This window comes from Prosopis cineraria, unplaced genomic scaffold, assembly GCF_029017545.1.
Source record: "Prosopis cineraria cultivar Desert tree isolate PC_DT_omini unplaced genomic scaffold, ASM2901754v1 PC222, whole genome shotgun sequence".
Classification (NCBI taxonomy): domain Eukaryota; kingdom Viridiplantae; phylum Streptophyta; class Magnoliopsida; order Fabales; family Fabaceae; genus Prosopis; species Prosopis cineraria.
Window position 1 is genome coordinate 39152 of NW_026555549.1, and position 21949 is coordinate 61100.

Below are 21949 nucleotides of genomic sequence, written 5' to 3' on the forward strand. Positions count from 1 at the left end.
AGTCAATTTAAATTTTTAACACTAAATTTGAACTATTCATAATAAATTTAGACTATCATATTGATGAGCATATTTATTAAATTTTTTTATTATTTTTATATATTTTATTTTAATAAAAATAAAAAATATTTACTTTAGATGGTTTAGATTCACACTTCTCATGGAAGGTGCGGAAGAAGCTTCCCTCAGAAGAGGGAAGTGAACTTTGCAAATACAAATGCACCTAATTAAGTATTGGAACTAAAGAAAAATGTGTGGGCCCTACCCCTTACTTTGGCTTGATTAGGCTTGCTTAGAAAATTTAGGGATAGGAATAGGCCAATTTAGACCAAACCTTACTTAAATAGATCTGAGCCTGATCACAAAAGCTTAAGGCTTAAGCCTAGATACATGATTTTTTTAGGCTTAAATCTAAGTTTATCACAAGTCTAACTGAGCCTAAACCTTTTTGTAGGCCCTTAAAAAGGCTTAAGAAATAGGCTTTAAAGTCTATTTAAATCAATACTAAGGCTCAATCATTCAACTAAAAGAATATAAATAAAATGCATTTAATATATAAATAATATATATTAAATAAAAATGCCTAAATTTATAGATTAGGCTTGTAAGCTTACAAGCCAGGCCTTGAAAAACATATGCTTATTTAGCAAAAGAGACTTAATTAAACAGGTTAGGCCAGACCTCAACCAGGTTAGGTTGTGGGTTGCTTGATAGGCACTTGGCCTATTCCTACCTTTAGTAAGAATGTTCCATGGCTTTCCATTTAATTTTCTTATTTCAAAGATTTGTGGGTAAGTTAAGAGGGCTAATTTTAATTAATTAGAAGATTAATTTATTTATGTTCAAGCCCCTTCAAGAGTGAAGAAGAAAATATTTCAATTCTTGAAGTCCCTTTGTGCTAGAAACACCTATATCCGTTACTTTTTTAGAGAGGACAAAAAAAAGATTAATAACAATTAGATTCTTGATAAAATTTTTTTATAAAAAATGAGTTGTAATTATCAATTTAGAACATTATAAATAAAAATTTCAGCTATAAATTGAGAGTTGCATATAGAATTTAAATGTCTTATTTGTAATTATAACTCCCAATTTTATAATTATTTAAATGATGTTTGTAACATATTTTTTTAAAAAAAATATTAAGTACTTAACTGAAATTAATTTATTCTTTTAGAACTTTACTCTCATGTTTTGCAAATAAAAAATTTCACAAAGAGACGTATAAATATTTACTACCAGCTCCAAATCCCTTAAATGTATGTTTGTGTAATTACAAAAAATGCCCCTTATCTTATTGGAACTTGTTAGCAATTTATAGATTTCATGGGATTTAGCCAGTAATTATATATATATATATATATATATATAAGCTCAAAGAGGTTGAAGAGAAATAACACTCATTAAGCTCGTCAAAAAGCAAAAGAAAGTAAGGGATCAAGGGGTATGGCGACGAAGATGAATCACCCATATCATCCTCAGCATGCAATAGTGCTGAAAAGAGAAGGAGGACCATTCAATTGCAGTGGCTGCAAAGAACCAGGGTTTGGCCCAAGGTACCACTGCTGTAAAAGGAATTGTCACTTCGTCCTTCACGACCACTGTGCCACAGCTCGCCCCACAGACAGACCCAGAATCCATCCATTAATGGGTAACCGCCAGTTCGAGTTTCTATGGGAACTGCCGGGCGGGCCAAAACGCCGATATTGCTATGCTTGCGGGAGGGACGTCCAAGGGTTTCTGTATCATGATCAGTCCAGAAGCGGGTTTGATTTGCACCCTTGTTGCATGAACCTTAAGAGAACCATGTCTGATCCTCAAGGCAAAATTAAGCTGAGTCTTAAGGACAAAGTGCACCAGAGGTGTAAGAAGTGCAAGAGGAAGGATCTAGATAACGTTCGCAGCGAGGAGCCTTTCAGAGGTTGGTCCTATGTGTCTTCTTGTGGAAAGTATACCTTCCATGTCTATTGTACGAAGACTTTGATTATGGACAACTGGGAATCGGGCTGCTTCAATGTTAAGCAAAATAGAAGCTCGATCACATCGGCTACTTCGTCTTCTTCAAGCTTGGTCAGCAGAAGTGGGACAACAAACTCAAAAAGAAGTAAGAGCGTGCAGAGGGATAGAAATTTGATCACATCAGCCACAGGAAGCTCTTCGGCAGTGGATAGAAGACGCTCGTCGAGGGCGAGACCATTTCTTACTCTTGGGATCCAAATGGCTAAGATAGGTTTCAGCGTTATGATATCAGTTATATTTGGAAATCCAATTCCATTGATTGCTACTGTCATTGAAAACTTGGCAAACTAGAGTTTGGACCCATCTGTTTGATGCTTTGCATAGTTGTGTTTTTATGTCATGTAAGTTTGTGTGAGAACTTTGTGCGTCGAACTTTTGAGGGTCAATAATTGATCCGAGTCTCTGCCAATTGCCTACGTGGTCTCTTGGCACTTGTGTTGTACTTTTGTATATAATAAAATTTACTTTCTCCTTGTTTTTCTTTTTTGGAATCCCCCACCTTTAAATCCTGGGTTTTAATACAGGTTAATATCTTCTTGCAGTTTGATTTTTGTATGTAAAAATCATTCTAAATTTCGAATACGAGAGGTTTTTCAGAATTTTCACGGGTTATTTGATCCTCTGTAATTTCCTCCGGCAAGAGAACACGTTAATATGAAAACTTGCTTAACGCTGAACACCTAACATCGCCTTTTCTTTTCCTACCCCTAAACGGTTTTCCATTAGAAGTTAGGCAAAAGTCTTGGTAATCTGATCTCACTCGTTGCCCCTGAGCACTGCAAAAAAATCAAGCTTCAGTGGAGATTCTGAAAGTTGAAAGTCGCTGCTAAAAAAATGTCGACGTTAAAAAATTTCAATGGTAGTAAAAGTTGTTGCAATATCATTACATGAGCTTTTGTTAGTGATTTTATCTCTGTCAATAATAAAAATTCCTGTTAAAAATATATAATCGACAAAAATTGTAACTAGAGGAAGTTGAGAATCGGCCGCAACATTTGGTTTCTGCTACCAATCAGCAACAACAAACCATATCACCTGCCATGCAGCGCCCCACCTCACACTACATGTCCCCCACCTCACATCACATGTCATCATATTATTAATTTATATTTTTATTTCATAAATTTTTTTTTTATGGTTTGAATTCGACCTCCTTTATTTGTGCCTCACCATTTTATCACTAATTTATATATAGATTTTTTTTCACCAGCATATAATGTGTGTGTGTAGTTTTTCTTTTATTTTTTTCCAGCTCAGCCGTAAGGCTCCCACAACGGGTAAAGTATATATATTTTCCTGTAGTTGGAAATTGTAAATTTCTTTGAAGTTTTTTTTTCCCAAAAAAGAGATAAAAAATTTTATATTTTAAAAAAATAATAAAATGAGTGAAAATGCTAAAAAAATAGTAAACTTCCAACTACAGGATTTAAATCCATTTACTTATTTAGGAACAAAGTTGGAATAAAGTTATTAAACTTTTAGATAGAAGTAATGAATTTTAATGCTTTCATTGATTGTGGTGAAAGATGTTAAAGGTGAGTTATAAATAACGAGTATACAATACATTAATAAAAGAATGACTGTATTTATTAAATGGTAAACCGAAAATGAAGAAACTTTAAAGAAGAAAACGAAGTGGACAAACAAATACGTATGCAAAATTGAGGACTTTTTTATACAAAAAGAAGGAAACCAGTGGAAGAGAAATTTTAAAAAATAGAAAGGGAGAATAACAGTAAAGTCTCAATTACATATCAAATTAATAACAGCTAGATTTTTAATAAAAAATTTTAAAAAACGAGATATAGATGCCAATTCAAAACATTATAAATGAAAATTTCAATGACAAATAAAAAATTTTCATGTAAAATTTAAATATTTTATTTATAATTATAACTCTTTAAATTTATAATTAGTGTGCCAATGCTGGTTGCTACTTTTGGCAAAGTGGAGCTGTGTTCACCCATAGCAGACGAAGGTTAGAAATCTCACCTAGGTCTCATTAAATTATTAGATAAAAATGGAATGAAACATATTGAAAAAATAAAGATAAAATTGATATGGTTAAAATGAATAGTGAACTACATTTATAAGGAGGTAATTTAATTTATGGAATCTAAAATCATAACTCATAAAATTTTTAAAGGGTGTGATAATTTTTACATTTATAATATGTATATTAATAAGTTTTATCATACTTATTATAAAAAAAATAATATAATTTATTTTTATATTGATTATTTTAAATTATTTGGTTTCATTACAGTAACTAAATTGAATCCTAATATCCATAAGCAAGCATATATAATTATTATTTTGCTTGACTAAAGAATGATTTAAAAATAGAGAAGGTTGGTGAAGAAAAAATTGGTACTTGCTTGTCCAAAAGGCGATCCCACTCGACGGTAAGAAATGCGGAATGGTCCCCATCAAATGCCAAATCAAAGTCCCAAATCTCCGATCACTGCTTTCTTGAGTCAGCTTTTCCAAGGACGCACGGGACAGCAATATGTTGTTGGAGTCCGATCAGAGGCTGCGGGTAGACTCTGCAACACAAAGTGTGGCTGTTTTCCACGGCGACTGAGAATCAAGGGGAGAGATCCTCTCCGCCATTTGTCAATATGAAGATCATTTTGGGGTTGAAGTGGTTAAACTTTGCAGTCTGTTTAAACTTTAAAGACAAAATTATTCCATTTTATTTTAAAAGTAAAATTGTTACAATAAAAAGAGTAAGATATTGGGTGTTCCTTCACAAATATTTTAAAAACAAAAGTAGACCTTTACTCATTTATATTTAATGTGCCTGAATCCTGCATGTTGCAGGGATTATACATAAGACAAATGAGTAAAATATTTTAGAGATCAACATTTAGAATATTTCAACATAAACGGTAATGTTCTTTTGTTAAATAAACTCAGTAACATTAAGATTCAGTTTTTTTACAAAAATAATTGATGTGAATTATGTACTTTTTTGTATTTGAATTACATACAATATAATAATATTTGTTATTTTGACTTCATGTTTATAACATATTGTCAAAAAAATTATCATTCTTTCATCAAAATTGTATATAATTATATGTCTAATAACCTAAATGTGAGAAAATTAATCTGTGTAAATTGCTCAGGTTTGATAAAAGAAAATTGATGAAGTAATATAGATATAACCAAATAATACACACGCACTTGTCAACAATATGAAACGTTCTACAATTGATACATTTTTATTTTATTTTGTGGTAGTAGAGTAAAAGATAATTTTTTATCATCCAATACAAATGACAATAAAGATGTTAGGTAAGAGGTACAACAAACTTTCTCAGATGCTCAAGTCCATTTTATTAGCACTCTAGAACAAAACAAAATAGTATCCTAAGACCCAAAAATCACAAGACACCCTCAAGGAGTCTCCTTTGTTAGCACTGAAAAAGTGAAGAAACTAATTATATTCCCAAGTAGTAACATAAGATTCTATCCTTTAATATTGTGTTGATTTATGCCCCAAATAAATTGTACAAGATATTCATGTTTACTATTCAATGCAAATAATAATTCTTCAAACTATTGCAACAATATATGAAGGGCTTCATCTCATTTATTCAATTAAAAAGATGCATTAATTATTGTATTTGAACAACCAATCATTATAGCACATCAAGTACTTCCAGAATTGCTGAAACATTGGAATTAGGCTTTGTTCCAATTGTTGCAAAAAAAATCAATGGCAGGGGTCTACCTTAGACCAACAGCAGTTGTAAAAGCCACGTGATCATGAAGGATACTGAAGTTCTAAGTCTTGTGATACGACAGAAATAGTTCCACAAGAACCAATTACAAAATACATCAGAACCAATTGCATATGCATATTAACATTGTCCCTTTTTCAAAACAGAATTGTTTAAACAAAGCAGAAAAATAATTACTTTAGTGGTCTAAATAAGGAGTTTTGCGGAAACATAGCTGTTGAGATGGTCTCCAAAGACTTAAAACCAAGTAGATTAAGACGGGTTTTCATTGAAAAGAGTGGTACATATGAGAAGAGTTTATAGTAACAAGCACTTGCAACCAAGGGTAACAAATAGCAGACACTTTTAACTTCCCAAATGACTCAAAAAGACGAGGCGAGTGGGCGGATGAGACATATACAGTGATTTATGTACCTAAAGCATGGGCGGTAATAATACTTGGCAGGTTTTGAAGAAATATATCTCCCTCAAGCACCACTGCAAAACCCAAAGGAAACGATACAGCAGCTATAGATATATATGTAAAAGAATTGCTGCATTAAAATTATATATTGAGATGCAAATTAGGTCCAATTGTTGAGATCCATCTTCTACCTCCTCTGCCCGTAATGTCCTGGATTGATCAACAAATGTTCTCAAATCATTTCCATGGGGGGAAAGACCTGTAGACACAGGAAAGGATAGGATCAATACTTAGTGCATTAAAATATATATTGAAAATTATACGAAAAGAAAAAGAACTCCGAACGTCGTCCTCCCTCTTCTTTGACTTTAGGACTGAGAGCTTTTTTCGCACAATAAAACCAATTCCCATCCCTCCCCGTCTTCTTGGCGTTCCTCGACTGTTTCCTTAATATAAAAATTGAGAATTTTAAAATCTCAAGTCAATCCTATCAACATCATAATGTAGCTTCATATGGATGAATATCATATCCCTAAGGGCATGGCAATATTACCACCTTACTAACTCCAAACACAATTCAAAAGCAGTCAAAGTTGAGTTCAGATGTAAGAAACAGAGCTTGAGGGATCCATGACAAACACAACATTATAAACCTATTGTCCAATTCATTTGTTATATTAACATTGCTAATAAAAATAATACAATACAACAAAAAATTAATTAGAAGCTTTTGAAAATAGGTAACGGCCCCAAAAAGCAAATAGGATCTTGTGCCACATTGTTGATTTTAAGAATTCCAGAAAAGATGAGATGTAAATTCTCAAACAACTTCAAAGATTTAAATGAACAACTACAATTATACAAAATCAGGATCCAAACCTTTCCAGTAAGCATCTCATATAGTAGGATTCCAAACATGCACCAATGCCAAGCACCTTATTCATTAATGGTTGTCAAAATGAAGACAGGAGATTTTGTTTTTCTTGCAGCAATTAAACTAATTTTGTATGACAGGAGAAAGATAAATGCAGACAATGAAGTAAATATATTCAAAATCAAGACAGAACTCAGCCCTACAGAGATGGGCCACGTTTCATGGGGATGACAGAGAAGATATCATGAAAAATATTTCCTCAGTGGTTTTGCTTAAATGGAAATCTCTAAGACCATGCACCCAAATGCTTCACTTATGACATTATGCATGAAGTTGCAAGAGTACAAAAATAAGGAGATGATAGCTGAACAGCAGTTCATCATCTTCTTTCCAATATCCGTACATGTGGAGCATAATTTTGTCTCAATTTGTGACTACCAACGGCTCATGAGATCCTTTAGTGAGCTTAAATATTTGGCAGTTCAGAAATCAAATATCAATTCATTTCTTATAGATTTAATTTATTGAGACCCACAGATTCTTTTAATGAATCATAAACTTTTGTTCTTGCAGTCCACTCCTCCAAATTGGGCTTTAGTAGCAACACTGTAAATAAAAGGGACATCAGTGGCAAGACAGATGCCATAAAGCAAATAGTGACAGAAAAAAATATAAAGCTTCTTAGAACATCAAAATTCAAAACACTGCCAATAAATATTTTAGGGGAGGAGGTTATATACCAAATGGAATATGAAAACAAACCTTGTCAAGTTTAATTCTTCAACGATTGCTTCATATGCCCTCAGATCCTATTTGTTACAGAAAATATAGTCAGAATAGAGTTCAGGTTCTTGTATAAATTAATCACTTGATGAATAAGAATGGCAAAAAAGGAGAAAAAGAAAAAGAAAACTCGAATCAACTATCCAAGAAAGTAGATCAGATATCGCATTGCCATTAATTGAATCATGAAATTAAAAAGAGAGAGCGAGAGAGAGAAATTCAGAGAAGTTTCCAGTAGTATAAGAAGACAACCACAGAAAACAGTTCTGAAAGAACTTTATAATCACTTACTCTTATGCTCTTAGTAGTATAAGCAGCCTAATCATGGACCTAGCCAAGAATAATTTCAGGTGCCATGTACTCTATTGTTCCACACAATGAATTAGATCTTCTATTACTTTCAAATTGCTTGGTCAGGCCAAATCATTGAATGCCAAACAGCAAGCAGGAAAATTTTAAACCTTTACCTATTGCCCAGAAAGAAGAATCCATCTTCACCAGGCAAGTAGGTCGTGCTGATACAGTATACCAGATGAAACAAAAAGCCCGTCCAAAAAATGAGAAAATACAATGAAAATATAATCACCGGAAAAAAAACTTAAAAACCGAAAGGAAATATGAAATGGGAATCCTAGCTTACATGGAGACATGAAGAATTGCCTTTGAACCCAACTTCAACGTGCTTCGACTGAATCTTGCTATGGAATTGCTTCGACTGAATCCCGCTGTTTGTGAAGATGAAGCATCGCAGGTCTAGGATTTTACTTGACTCGTGGCTCTGCACTTCCAATTGAAGAAGACGACTACTGAGTCTCCTTCAAATGCTAGATTTCCCAACAATTTCGAACCTTTTTCTGGATCAAGAAGCGAAAAAGAAAGCATTGCAAAGACGAGAGTTTCAGAGATAAAAACGAAGACGAAAAGAGAGGAATCAGAGATGAATGCTACGAGAAATTCAATATTAAGGTCTGAAAGTAAAATAACAATAAACATAGAAAGCAAGGAAGAACCTGGCTGAGTAGAGGAACGGAGGAAGTCAAGCGACGCTGAGTGAGGAGTCTCTGGAGAAATTGAAACTCTCGTCAAATGGAACGAAACGATCAGATGGAAAAGGGTCGGCGGCTGGAGTCAGTGACCGTTTGAATCACAGTTGAATATAATAAATTAAGAAAATAATTAATTAAATAATAAATTTTAATTGTGTTATATTATAATATATTTGAATATTATTTTTTTAAAATTAATTTAAATAAAATTAAAGATATTTAAATAATTTATTTAAAATTAATTTTAACTGTATAAATTATTATAAAAGATATTACTTTTTAAAATTAAATTATTAATAAATTTATATCTAGTATTTTAAAAGTAAAATATATTATTTAAATTATATATCTGATTAATTATAAAATTTAAATTATATTAATATTAAAATTTTTAATTTATATAAATAAATAATTTAATATATTTTAATTTAAATAAATTTAATAAAAAATATTTAATTTTTAAATATTAAATATTAATTTTATAATAATTAATAAAAATGATAATGTATAAATTAATTTTTAATGATATCGTGAATACGAGCCTTCCTCATCTGCTCCTCTTGGCTCTCCCGTGATCTCCATAGTCAAAAAGCTTCAGGACATTTTCGCTTGGGTCGGAAGCCAGTCCACCATCGATCTTTCCCAGGTCGCCGTCGGTGGGAGCCAGAATAGTGGCAAGTCCAGTGTACTTGAGGCTCTTGTCTGCCGCGACTTCTTGCCCAGGGGTTGTGATATTTGCACCAGGAGGCCTCTGGTGTTGCAGTTCATGCAGACTAAGAGGAAGCCCGATGGCACTGATAAGGAGTACGGGGAGTTCCTCCACTTGCTGGCAAGAGGTTTTAAGAATTTTTTTTTTTTAAGATTCAAAGGGAGATTCAGGTTCTTCTATCATCATCATCATCATCATTATATGTAAAATTTGCATATTTTAACTTTTTGTTTGTTTTAGCTCGACATATCTAATAAAAAAGTTAAGCACTATTTAAAAATTTTAACAACATATCTTCTATTAATTAATATTTTATTTAAATTAGTTTTATAATAAATAATAAGTGAATGGTGGTGATTGACAGTAACTTATGTTCATAACTTTTTTGAAGATTCAAAGTTTAAATTTTATTAAAGAAAAAAAAAGAGAATAGTGTTTGGTTTTATTTTATTAATTTTTGTGTCTAATTTTTTTCTCGGACCTTTTTTGTAATTTTTTTGTATAATTTTGTAACAAATGACGCAGAAGCTAAATCTTGCTGCTTTGGCAAAAAATTGATTTTTTTACTTAAAAAATCGATTACAATCTTTATCCAAATACACACTTATGCTTTGTTTGGTTAGGAAGAAAAGAAAGGAGGAAAAAAACATGGAGAGAAAACAAGAGAGAAAATAGATCTTTCCCTGTTTGGATAAGGAAGAAAAAATGAGAGGAAAGAAAAAGTGAAAGGAAAATAGGGTGTGTGACCTGCTGTTTTTTCCTTCTAACTTTTTTCTCTAAAAGTAAAGAGATTTTGGGGGTAAAACTTTTCTTTATTGTCTACCCTCTATTTCTTATTTATTTCGTGCTTTGACTCTTAAGAGACTACTTAATTGCATTAATTTAATTTTAATTAAACAGTTTAGTTTATAATTTTAGCTTTTATAGTTATGAATTAAAATAATTTAACTATTTAATTAAATAATTTAGCCATTGGCTAGATCAACTGTCTAGAATTACATTAATTTAATTTTAATTATTTGATTTTAAAATATAATATAAAAATACATTTTTAACAAATAATTTAATTTTAAATTAATTGGATTATGTTAATTTTAATGTAATTTCTGCTTTCAATTTATTTTCACAAATATAATTACAAGAAACATGATATATTTTGATATAAGAGTATTATAGTCATTATGATATCTGTTTATTTTCTTTCATTTCTATTTTCTCTTGTCCATCGAAACAAGAAGAGTGATAATATTTTCTTTTTAGTTTTCTCTTCTCTTCATTTTTTTCCTCTCAACTTTTCTTCCCATCCAAACGGATGGTTAATGTGATTAAAAAATTTTGAAAATGAAAGTGATCTTGAATCAATAAGTAGATTAAAAATAAATGAAAAATAAAAAATAAAGAGAAATTGACAATAAAATTTCTCTAAAATATATAAATGACAATTTGATTTCTCGAAATGTCATAATTTTCCTGAAGTTTTTAAAAATTTTTCTATTATTAATAAATTTATATAAATTATCAACTTGCTCTTGTTGAAAATAAATTACCAAATAAATTTATATAAATTACCAAATTACCCTTATTAAAAATAAATAATTTATGAGTTTTATTTAAATATTCACAACTTTTTTTTCTTATATTCGCCACAATGTCACAGTAAAGCACAACTTTACATGTTAAATTTCTTATTTATTGTTGTATTGTTGCGTTTATAAGAAGAAAATTTATGAATATTTAAACAACACTTGTGAATCATATATTTTCAATAAAAAATTTAGTAATTTATATAAATTCAATAGTGATAGAAAAGTTTATAGAGACTTCAAAGAAATTATGGCATTTCAGGGAATCAAATTATCATTTATATATTTTAGAGAAATTTTATTGTCATTTTTTTAAAAATAAATTAAATTTCATTAATGAGTGAAGAGAAATTTATATATTAACATTAGTCTAAAATCTATACATCAATGAGAGTCAATTTTTTTTTAACCAATCAAATTGAAGCTATGAGATTTCTATATATATATATATATATATTGATCTCATTAGAGAAACATCAAATTTGTCATATTCAAGATATTAAATCACAATGAATAAATAATCAATACAATTAAGCTAAAGAAAATACTCACTCCATTTTTATTTATAAGAGAAATCATCACTTTTAGAGCTTTTATATAAGCAAAATTATATTTTTTAATAGATATTTATTACAATTTTTTTAAATTATCTTTTATAATTTCATCATTCATAGCCCAAAAAAATAATTAATAAAATTAAATAAAATATATTTTAATCTAATTCTTTTATGTTAAGATATAATTAATATAATTAAATAATTTTTTTAAATTATATGATACATTTTTTCTCTCTTATAAATAAAAACAAAGAGAGTACTGTATTCAAACAAATGTCAAGTCGTTGCCATTATTAATGCTACTTTGTGTATTCATTTTAAAGGCACTCATTGATTAAATAAATGTACTTTAATAATATATATATTTTTTAATATTTAATGAAGAGTAAATAAAAAAATTTAATAAATTAACTCATAAATAAAATAAAAATATTTTTATATCACCTTATAAATAGGACAAAAGAGAATATTGGCATCTCCCTCGTTTGTAATTACTATTGGAAGATAACCATAGATCTGACAATAAATGGAAAAACAAATCGCCAAAAAAAAAAAAGTGGGCGCAGGATTGGAATGGAAAGATGTACTGGGTGGTATATTTTTTTTTTAGAGGTGACAGTTCAAATCAAGCCTAAATCTAAATGAGCTTACTTTAAATATCTGAATTTTTTTTTATTATTGATAAAATAATATAAAAATTGAAAATATTAACTTTTAAAATTACAATTAGAATTTGATAAAAATAAAAAATAATATAATATAATATTTAACAATTCGAATATTCATGCTAGCAAGCAAGTCTGAAGGATAAAGGCTAGGTTTGGCTATGTAATTATTTTTTATATGTTAAAATATTTTAAACTCGGTTCAAAAAAATTCAACCCAAATAAAAATAAGCTTGCTTGAATTAGTAGCTATATTTTTTCTCTCCTCTGACCGAGGTTGCATTTTATTTGGTTGAACAAGGATTGTATATTTTCGAATGGATTTTTTAAAAGTTTAATTAAATATATTTTTGTTAAAAGTATTATTAAATAATTTTTGACATGTTATCTAGACTAAATTTTAAATTGCATAAGATGAAAGGTTACAAAATAAAATAAGGTTTCATTTACATATTTACCATATTTACAATATTTCTCTCCCTCATCATCAATGAACATCCAAGAACTTTATATCCATAATCAGCATTTCATATTCAAATTTCACAACAAATAAACAAATAAAAAATCTAAAAGTATTCTACAATGTTCAAGCCACAGCCGCATATTCTACTGGGTAGGGAATCAAAAGAAGAAGAGACCACGGGGCTGCACAATCAGACAACCATACTACCTATCCAGATTACCATACTCACTAAGAGGCTTGCTTCCAAGATTTGACTGCTACCTTATCATACGAGATGGAAATGGCCCTACTTTAAGGTTAAGCTATCTTACCTTACTCGACAAGCGAGATAGGTAGACCACCCTAATTGATAGGCGCACTCAATGAAGAAAGATAAAGTCAGTTCTTTAGAAGGGAGGAAGTTATGAGAAGATAACACACCACTTTGGAAAAGTGAAAGTGGAGGAAGTTTTGGTAAAAACTGTAGCTAGTGGTGCTAAAAATTAGAGTGTGGAACCATGGAAAAACTGTCTCTTTATGCCTATACAAGGGAAGCCATTACACGAACACGATCTCTCGTTCCGCTCTTCAACTCTACACACACATTTTTACACATCCTCTCTGAACACTTCAACAACTGAATTTACTTGGCCAATGCAAAACTCAAATCTTGACCCTGTGTCATTTCAAGCTTGCTTAGCGTGACTCCTTTTATCTTTCAGCATATTCAACACAGCACCCTTAACATGCCATGCATTTAGTAGAAAATAGTGAATTTCTTTAGCAACTAGTAGAACACCAGCTCCTAACAAAACAATAGTAACAATGCACCTGTGTTGTTCCTTTTAGTTTTCTATCTTTTATTTCTTTATAGTTTCATTTTTTTCTTGTTATCAATATATCATGTATGATCTCATCATGCACGCCTCACATATTTATCCATCTTTATTTCTCCAATCTCTTTATTTTTAAGCATTGTATTTGGAAAAATTGTGATAAAGGACCGTGAGAATTCACCATTTGATTTTAGAAGTAAGAAATATCAAACCTTTTGATGACATGCTCGTTTGGCACGCCCACACAAAAAATCACAAGAAACAAGTTTAGCATGCTCAATGGGACCCATACATGTGTACTAATAGCACCACCACAAGTCAGATATTTTGAATACGAGGATGACTTTGTTGAACTTGATGATTTAGAAGATTGTCCTAAGTATTGGGCTCCTTGAGTCAGCGATTCCCATAATACCTAAAGATCTACTCACAGATCACCACTTATAGAGAGATCTAATGATTCACATTCTAGTAAAGTCATGGATCAACACACCCCCACAATTAGAGTACTGGGCTCCCCAAGAGCCAGTGATTTAGGAATTAACATACCCAGAGATCCACTAACAGATCACCACCTATAGAGATCCAATGATCCACGGTCCAGTTGTAATGACCTTGAAAATTATTATTAAAATTAAATATTTTGGTATGTAATTTTGAATAAGCTATTAGAAATGTTCTTATTAGACTTTAATATATCAAATTTTTTTTTTCATTCTTTTTAATTTTTGTTTAGCAATTTGATTTTTTTCGTTATTCTTTAATTATACTACTATTATTGTAAAGACCCAAAATCTTAAATAAAAATTTAAAATTGATAATGAGGAGTTTTAAATGTTTTGATTTGTTTTGTTTTCATTTCATTTTGGGCCAAATATAGTAAGAAAGGCATAAAAGTTTATTTGAAATTTTATTGGTGTTTAACCTTTGGTGCTTGGTTCGAATCCTCTAAAAAGCAGGAGATTTATTTTTCACTTCAGCCCATAGTGAAATTCCTAGTTTGCCCTTAAAAAATGTAAATAAATATAGAAACAATGAATAAAAAACGCAGCTCAAAAACACGCACCATCAGATTTTATTCATCAGCTCCTCCCTCAGCATTTTCAAACCTTGGAGAGCTCGCGAGACTAGCTTCCTCTTCCTTCATCCTTCCAATCTCTGGCCATTGAAGGTGCGCCTGAACCTTTTTTCTTCTTCCTCTACTTGTGTGCTGCCATAGGAGCACTGCCGTGAGTTTCCCTTTTGTGCTGTTGGTTTCCCTCTCCTTCTTCTTTCGTTCACTGTCATCTTCTCCTCTCCTTCTTCATTCCTAGTTGGCTGTTGGCATGGGGTTCAAGTTGCCATGAGTTTTAAGTCACAAGGAGTTCGATCAAGGTACTGGTTTGTTGGGCTTGCTCTTCCTGCCTCTCCCTTATTTTACGTTGCCAACTTCTTGTTGACACTAGCTGTGATTCAGTCAGTCCACCTTTCATTCTTCTATGTAGTTGGTCATTGTTCTTTCTTGTTGCTTCGCTTGCAACAAACCCTCCCTCGTTTAGCTCGCACAACCAACCTTTTTTCTTTCTTCTTGCTCTTCCTTTGCTTTGTTGTCCTGAGGTGAGGTGGGAAATTCAGCTAAGACAGCAAGAGGGAGCTCGTCTAGCAGCTTCAAACCCAATGTTCCTCCTCCATTTCCAGTTGGCCGGCATGATGCATGTGTCCGTTGTAATATAGATGCGTGAGGATCGTCATCTTCTTCCTTCTCCTTGTTCGTCCAGCTAGCGTCTCTCTTCCCTGTTCTTTCTCTGCTCCCATCGTTGTTGTTTGAGGTGAGGAGCTACGATGCTTTCTCCTCCTTGTTTGTTCATGTATGTGTGTATGTTTAAGAGGTTGAAATTGCAATACCTCATTTCATTGGTGCTGTGTACATTTGATGGCTGTGGTTGTGGTTATCTCATTTTTATTTACTGTGAATGTTGAGGAGATGGGAGTTGGGTTTCTTTGAGATTGAAATTAATTTTCTTATTTGGTTTGTAAGGCTGCTGTTCCATGCATGTATGTGTGGGAAAAAAATCTATTGAACCAAGCTAAATTTTAATCCAACGAGCTATATTAGAATTTATATTGATTTTATTAAAGGAATAGAACTTGAAAAGTTGATTTATTCATATATTTATGTTAGAGAATGTTTGGGAAGTAGAATTGGATAGGAATAAGCTTGGTAATAATTTGAGATTTATTGCCCATAAGGTGTTTGACAAAATAACCAAAAGGGATTCTTGTTATATGATGGCATAATATATATATATATATATATATATGAGATGAGTATATTATATTGTTGATTAAATAAACTATCATTATTGGTGTTTAACCTTTGGTGCTTGGTTCGAATCCTCTAAAAAGCAGGAGATTTATTTTTCACTTCAGCCCATAGTGAAATTCCTAGTTTGCCCTTAAAAAATGTAAATAAATATAGAAACAATGAATAAAAAACGCAGCTCAAAAACACGCACCATCAGATTTTATTCATCAGCTCCTCCCTCAGCATTTTCAAACCTTGGAGAGCTCGCGAGACTAGCTTCCTCTTCCTTCATCCTTCCAATCTCTGGCCATTGAAGGTGCGCCTGAACCTTTTTTCTTCTTCCTACTTGTGTGCTGCCATAGGAGCACTGCCGTGAGTTTCCCTTTTGTGCTGTTGGTTTCCCTCTCCTTCTTCTTTCGTTCACTGTCATCTTCTCCTCTCCTTCTTCATTCCTAGTTGGCTGTTGGCATGGGGTTCAAGTTGCCATGAGTTTTAAGTCACAAGGAGTTCGATCAAGGTACTGGTTGTTGGGCTTGCTCTTCCTGCCTCTCCCTTATTTTACGTTGCCAACTTCTTGTTGACACTAGCTGTGATTCAGTCAGTCCACCTTTCATTCTTCTATGTAGTTGGTCATTGTTTCTTTCTTGTTGCTTCGCTTGCAACAAACCCTCCCTCGTTTAGCTCGCACAACCAACCTTTTTTCTTCTTCTTGCTCTTCCTTTGCTTTGTTGTCCTGAGGTGAGGTGGGAAATTCAGCTAAGACAGCAAGAGGAGCTCGTCTAGCAGCTTCAAACCCAATGTTCCTCCTCCATTTCCAGTTGGCCGGCATGATGCATGTGTCCGTTGTAATATAGATGCGTGAGGATCGTCATCTTCTTCCTTCTCCTTGTTCGTCCAGCTAGCGTCTCTCTTCCCTGTTCTTTCTCTGCTCCCATCGTTGTTGTTTGAGGTGAGGAGCTACGATGCTTTCTCCTCCTTGTTTGTTCATGTATGTGTGTATGTTTAAGAGGTTGAAATTGCAATACCTCATTTCATTGGTGCTGTGTACATTTGATGGCTGTGGTTGTGGTTATCTCATTTTTATTTACTGTGAATGTTGAGGAGATGGGAGTTGGGTTTTCTTTGAGATTGAAATTAATTTTCTTATTTGGTTTGTAAGGCTGCTGTTCCATGCATGTATGTGTGGGAAAAAAATCTATTGAACCAAGCTAAATTTTAATCCAACGAGCTATATTAGAATTTATATTGATTTTATTAAAGGAATAGAACTTGAAAAGTTGATTTATTCATATATTTATGTTAGAGAATGTTTGGGAAGTAGAATTGGATAGGAATAAGCTTGGTAATAATTTGAGATTTATTGCCCATAAGGTGTTTGACAAAAAACCAAAAGGGATTCTTGTTATATGATGGCATAATATATATATATATATATATATGAGATGAGTATATTATATTGTTGATTAATAAACTATCATTAGAAGATAATTACTCTCTTTGATGGAAGTTGAGAGGTGCATGGTTCAATTATAAAAACAAGAAAACTTTTGTAAAGGAATTTTGATGAGAAAAAGAACTTGCTCTTATGGTCTGGACGTTGAGCATAAGAAGGAATATTTTGATCTAAGTGACAATAATATATATATATATATATGACAAGTATTGCATCATGGATTAAACAATCATGGTAGGCATTTGTTCATTGCAATGAAAGTTAAAGTAAAATTGAGAAGTTTTTGGAAGAGATATTTGAGTAGTAATTTAAGAACCAATTTAATATTCATTTTTGGGATATCATTGGGATATTTTATGTAATGTTGACAAAGATGAAAGTGAGAAATTTTTTTCTTTTATTCTTTTATGTTGTTTTGGATTTAAAGATTTTGGATGGGAAAGTATAAGTGAGGAAGTGACAATGATGTTGTTTGAATATTAAGAATTTTAGGATAGAGCATTGGCATTAGAGGACTAGTTTGGCAGTGAATTATACACTTGAAAACTTACAGGTAAGTGAATAGCGTTCTAACTAATTTATGATCAATTTTTTTTCAAAATATTTTTAATTGGATCATTTAATAACAATTATATTACACATTTAATACTTTGTTAATTAAATTATTTTTATCTTGGGAAATTATAAAGGGATGTAAGCATATTTGAATTATGACGTGTATGTATTTTTTCTTACAAAGGATACTTTCAAGATTGATGAAATTATTTTTATTAGCTTTGATAATTTTGGTTTCTCAATAAATTTAAGCATGGACATCATTTATGAGTTTTATTCTAGCAAGTTTCTAATGTTCAAAATTCTTCATGCCAGTTTGATTTTGAGAATGGAAACTGTATTTTAATAATGATAACTTTCTCACATGTTTGAAAATGGATTTGGAGGGAATTTTATACAGAATACTAGTTGCTAACGGCAGTTCCGTTAGCCCTTAACACGCCATTGTAAATGATTAGCTAGTTTGATTTTCATGAGCTCTATTCTCACATTTGTTTTCGTGACTCTTGTACTCATGTTTATTTTCATGGCTTCAAGCCGCATTTAGTTAGTATTACTCTCGTGAATTGTGTGTTCACGTTTATTTCATGGCTTCAATTGCGTTTGATTACTTACCCTCATGGACTGTGTGTCCACGTTTGTCTTCATGACATAAGCCGCGTTTGGTTATTTACCCTTATGGATTGTGTGTCCACATTTGTGAATTATTCTGATAAATCCTCAAAAATTTAAATTTTTAATTAATTAATGATTTCACACTCTAATGATTTTTTTTAATTAGAAAATGTTGTTATTTCATTTATGCATTTATTTAATTATTTTAAATTGTCAAGATCAAATGTTAAAGCTTTTTTATCATTATAGATTTTAAATTTCTTGATATTGAAGTTATATAGAACTTTTATTTTGAGCATACAAATTTATTTACGTTGAATTGTTTTCTCTTTAATTTATGTATATGTTGTAGTTTATTCATTTTGAATCAGCAAAAATGTTATGATTGGGATGTTATTCACTGAAAAATATTTTGATCTTAAATAGCGTAGCTGACCCTGTATATCCATTTAATCCTTGAAGGCATTTTGCTTTTGGACTGAAGTTGAGACGTTTGGTTAATTTTCACTTTGATGTAAATTTATAATTTATATATTATATTTTTATAAATAATGTTTTAGGTGCTTTACATAGACTACAGTTAGAGTCCTGATCCTATATTGTGTTGTTTGATTGTTGTTGAGGAGCGGACCTCCCTTTTGTTAAGTTGATGTTGTAAATTGTAATGAAATTTTTAGGAGGTTCTATGTTTTCGGGGAGGTTGTGTCAAAATTTTTACAAAAAGTTTAAAATCTTTTATCTTAAAAAAATGTTACAATGATTTTATATTTTATTTTAAATGAATTAAAATATTATATTAATGTTTCCTTAATCAAGGCTTGAGAGAAGTATGTTTGTGCATATATCTCATGCCGGTCATGTCTAAATTTTTGGGCGTGACACCAGTAGAGTCATAGATCGACACACATCCTAAATCAGAGTATTGGACTCTTTAAGAGCTAGTGATTTGGGAGCTAAAGTACTTAGAGATCCTTTCACGAATCACTACCTATGTAGATCTAGTGATCTATACTCTAACAAAGTCATGGATTGACACACCCTTAAAATTAGAGTACTGGGCTCCCTAAGAGTTAATGACCTAGGAATTAGAGTACCTAGAGATCCACTCACAAATCAACACCTACACAAGCTAAAGATTCGTGCTTTAGAAAAGCCATGGATCCAACTAGAATGGAACCATGTCCTTATGGAACTAATATGGAACCACACCCTTGAATCGAAATATAATGACAAAACTTATGTTAGATCTCAAGATATGAAATGTGACACTACAAGCACAACACACTAGTAAACTTCATTAGATCGGAGAATGAGTATGATGAACAAGGCTATAAGGTATAGGCTAACGTTCCAAATGCACATTGAAACATTGACTAGATATTGGGAGCTTCACAATGCAACATAGAGCATCAAGCAATGACCTAATATATTCTAGGGCAATTCATTATAGCTATAGATGAGTATTGTAGATGTTTTGAGTGAGAAATTAAATATAGAGCCAAGATCAACAATTAGAGACCCAGCCACCATAAATGCTTCAAGAACAAAATGCTTGCAATAAAATGGAGATCTCAATAAAAAGAAGAATCTACAAGTGAGTTACCATAAATCCCTTAAGAGCATATTCAAAGAGAGGAGGGGGAATTTTTCTAACATCTTCAAGGATGAGCTATATGAGGACAATGAGCCAGAGGCCAACTCATGGCCTTTAGAAAACAAGCTTATTTGAAGAGCTTGAAAGGGCACTCTTTAATAGCTCTGATGATGAGCTCTTTGAGGGTGATGAGCCATAGCCAATTCATGGCCTGTGGAGCCAGTCATATTTGAAGAACTCAGAGGTACTTCTCTGATAACTCCACATATTATGTATCACGCCTCATAGTGTGAGAGTGACCAACATGAGATATGCACTTAATCACATATTCTTTAAGCATAATTCAATAAATTTTCTTTCCTTTTCAATACTTTTCATTTAAATGAAATATTAATATTGTTGTGGAAATTCCAATAGAATATCCTTTGTAAATGGGATCTCCCAAAATTTTATGATACAAATTTTCAAACTAATATTATAACAAATAGGAGTTTAACTCCCTCCAGCCAGCAAACAAAGTGTTTAACAAAATAAGAACTCTAACATAGTTATTTATAAAAGTAAAATATATAAATTAGAATTTTACATCAAAAATAGATATTAACCAAATGAAGTCTTAACTTCAATCTAGTAGCAAATCCCTTGAATGATTTGACAAAGGTACAAGCTATCTAAGACCAAAATATCTTTCAGTGAATAACATCCCAATTTTAAAAGAGCAAATTTAAAGGAATAAATTGAATAAACTTAAGCAATTATATAAATAATTGAAAAAAATAATTTAATAAAATATGCTCACTAAATCTTGGAATAAAAAATCATAAACCATTAAATAGGAGTAAACGAGAATACTCTATCTTTAGTTCTTGAGGAATTAAATGATTTATATGAATAGAAAGGTGGCATACTTATTAATTGAAACCAATAAAATTTAAATGTACGAGTCAATCAAAAATTCAAAACTTTAGGGACTTAACAAAATAAGTAACAATATGAACACACAGTTTATGAAGATAAGTAACTAAATGCGGCCTATACTATGAAAACAAATGTAAACACATAGTCCACAAGGGTAAGCAATTAAATGCAACCGAAGCCATGAAAACAAACATGGAGACATAGTCTATAAAGGTAAGCAACCAAATGTAGTTAAAGCCATACAAATAAATGTAAACATACAATCCATGAGGGTAAGCAATCAAACACAGCTGAAACTATGAAAACTAGTCTATGAGGGTAAGCAATCAAACACAGCGAAACCATGAAAACTAGTCCATGAGGGTAAGCAATCAAATGCAACTAAAGCCACGAAACAAATGTATAGTCCATGATGGTAAGTAACCAAACACAGCCAAAGTTACCAAAATAAATGTAGGTGTTAGACTCATAAATAATAAATGTGAGGACAAACTCACGAGACAAAACTAGCTAGTTATTAACCACAATGTTATGGTTAAAGGAATTAGGTTGATAGAATTGCCATTAGCAGTAATGTTCTATTTATAGTTCTCTTAGAAATTACAGTTCAAACATGTGAGAAAAGTAATCATTATTGAAATAAAATTTTCATTTTTAATGCCAAATTCGCATGAATTATTATAAGTATCAATTCAATGTTTGCAAAAATAGAATTTCATAAATAATGTCCATTATTGCATTTATTGACAACTAAAATTTTCCAAAGCAAATAGAAAATAATTTCATAAATCTTGAAAATATAAACTAGGGGAAAATACATGTACATTCCATAAATCAATTATTTCTTGTAACATCTTAATTTTT

General features: G+C 31.4%; 1 protein-coding gene and 1 long non-coding RNA gene across 3 annotated transcripts; one reads left to right on the forward strand and one right to left on the reverse strand.

Moving 5' to 3' along the window:
- Positions 1-1446: 1446 nt before the first annotated feature.
- LOC129295937 (protein VACUOLELESS GAMETOPHYTES-like) lies at positions 1447-2310 on the forward strand. The gene has a single exon (XM_054934531.1). It carries the CDS (start codon positions 1447-1449, stop codon positions 2308-2310), a length of 864 nt encoding a protein of 287 aa, XP_054790506.1.
- Positions 2311-6016: 3706 nt separating this feature from the next.
- Positions 6017-8961, reverse strand: LOC129295936 (uncharacterized). Of its 2 annotated transcripts, XR_008589663.1 has the most exons (4): positions 8839-8961; positions 8469-8682; positions 7808-7854; positions 6017-7651 (listed from the first exon to the last, which is right to left on the reverse strand). It is a non-coding gene; the product is annotated as an uncharacterized LOC129295936 (long non-coding RNA). The 2 variants fall into 2 exon arrangements; XR_008589662.1 differs by having other exon boundaries at positions 6017-7854.
- Positions 8962-21949: the final 12988 nt, after the last annotated feature.

Excerpts from the sequence above, each read along its gene's own strand:
- LOC129295937 (XM_054934531.1), top strand. The coding sequence starts at position 1,447 with ATGGCGACGAAGATGAATCACCCATATCATCCTCAGCATGCAATAGTG.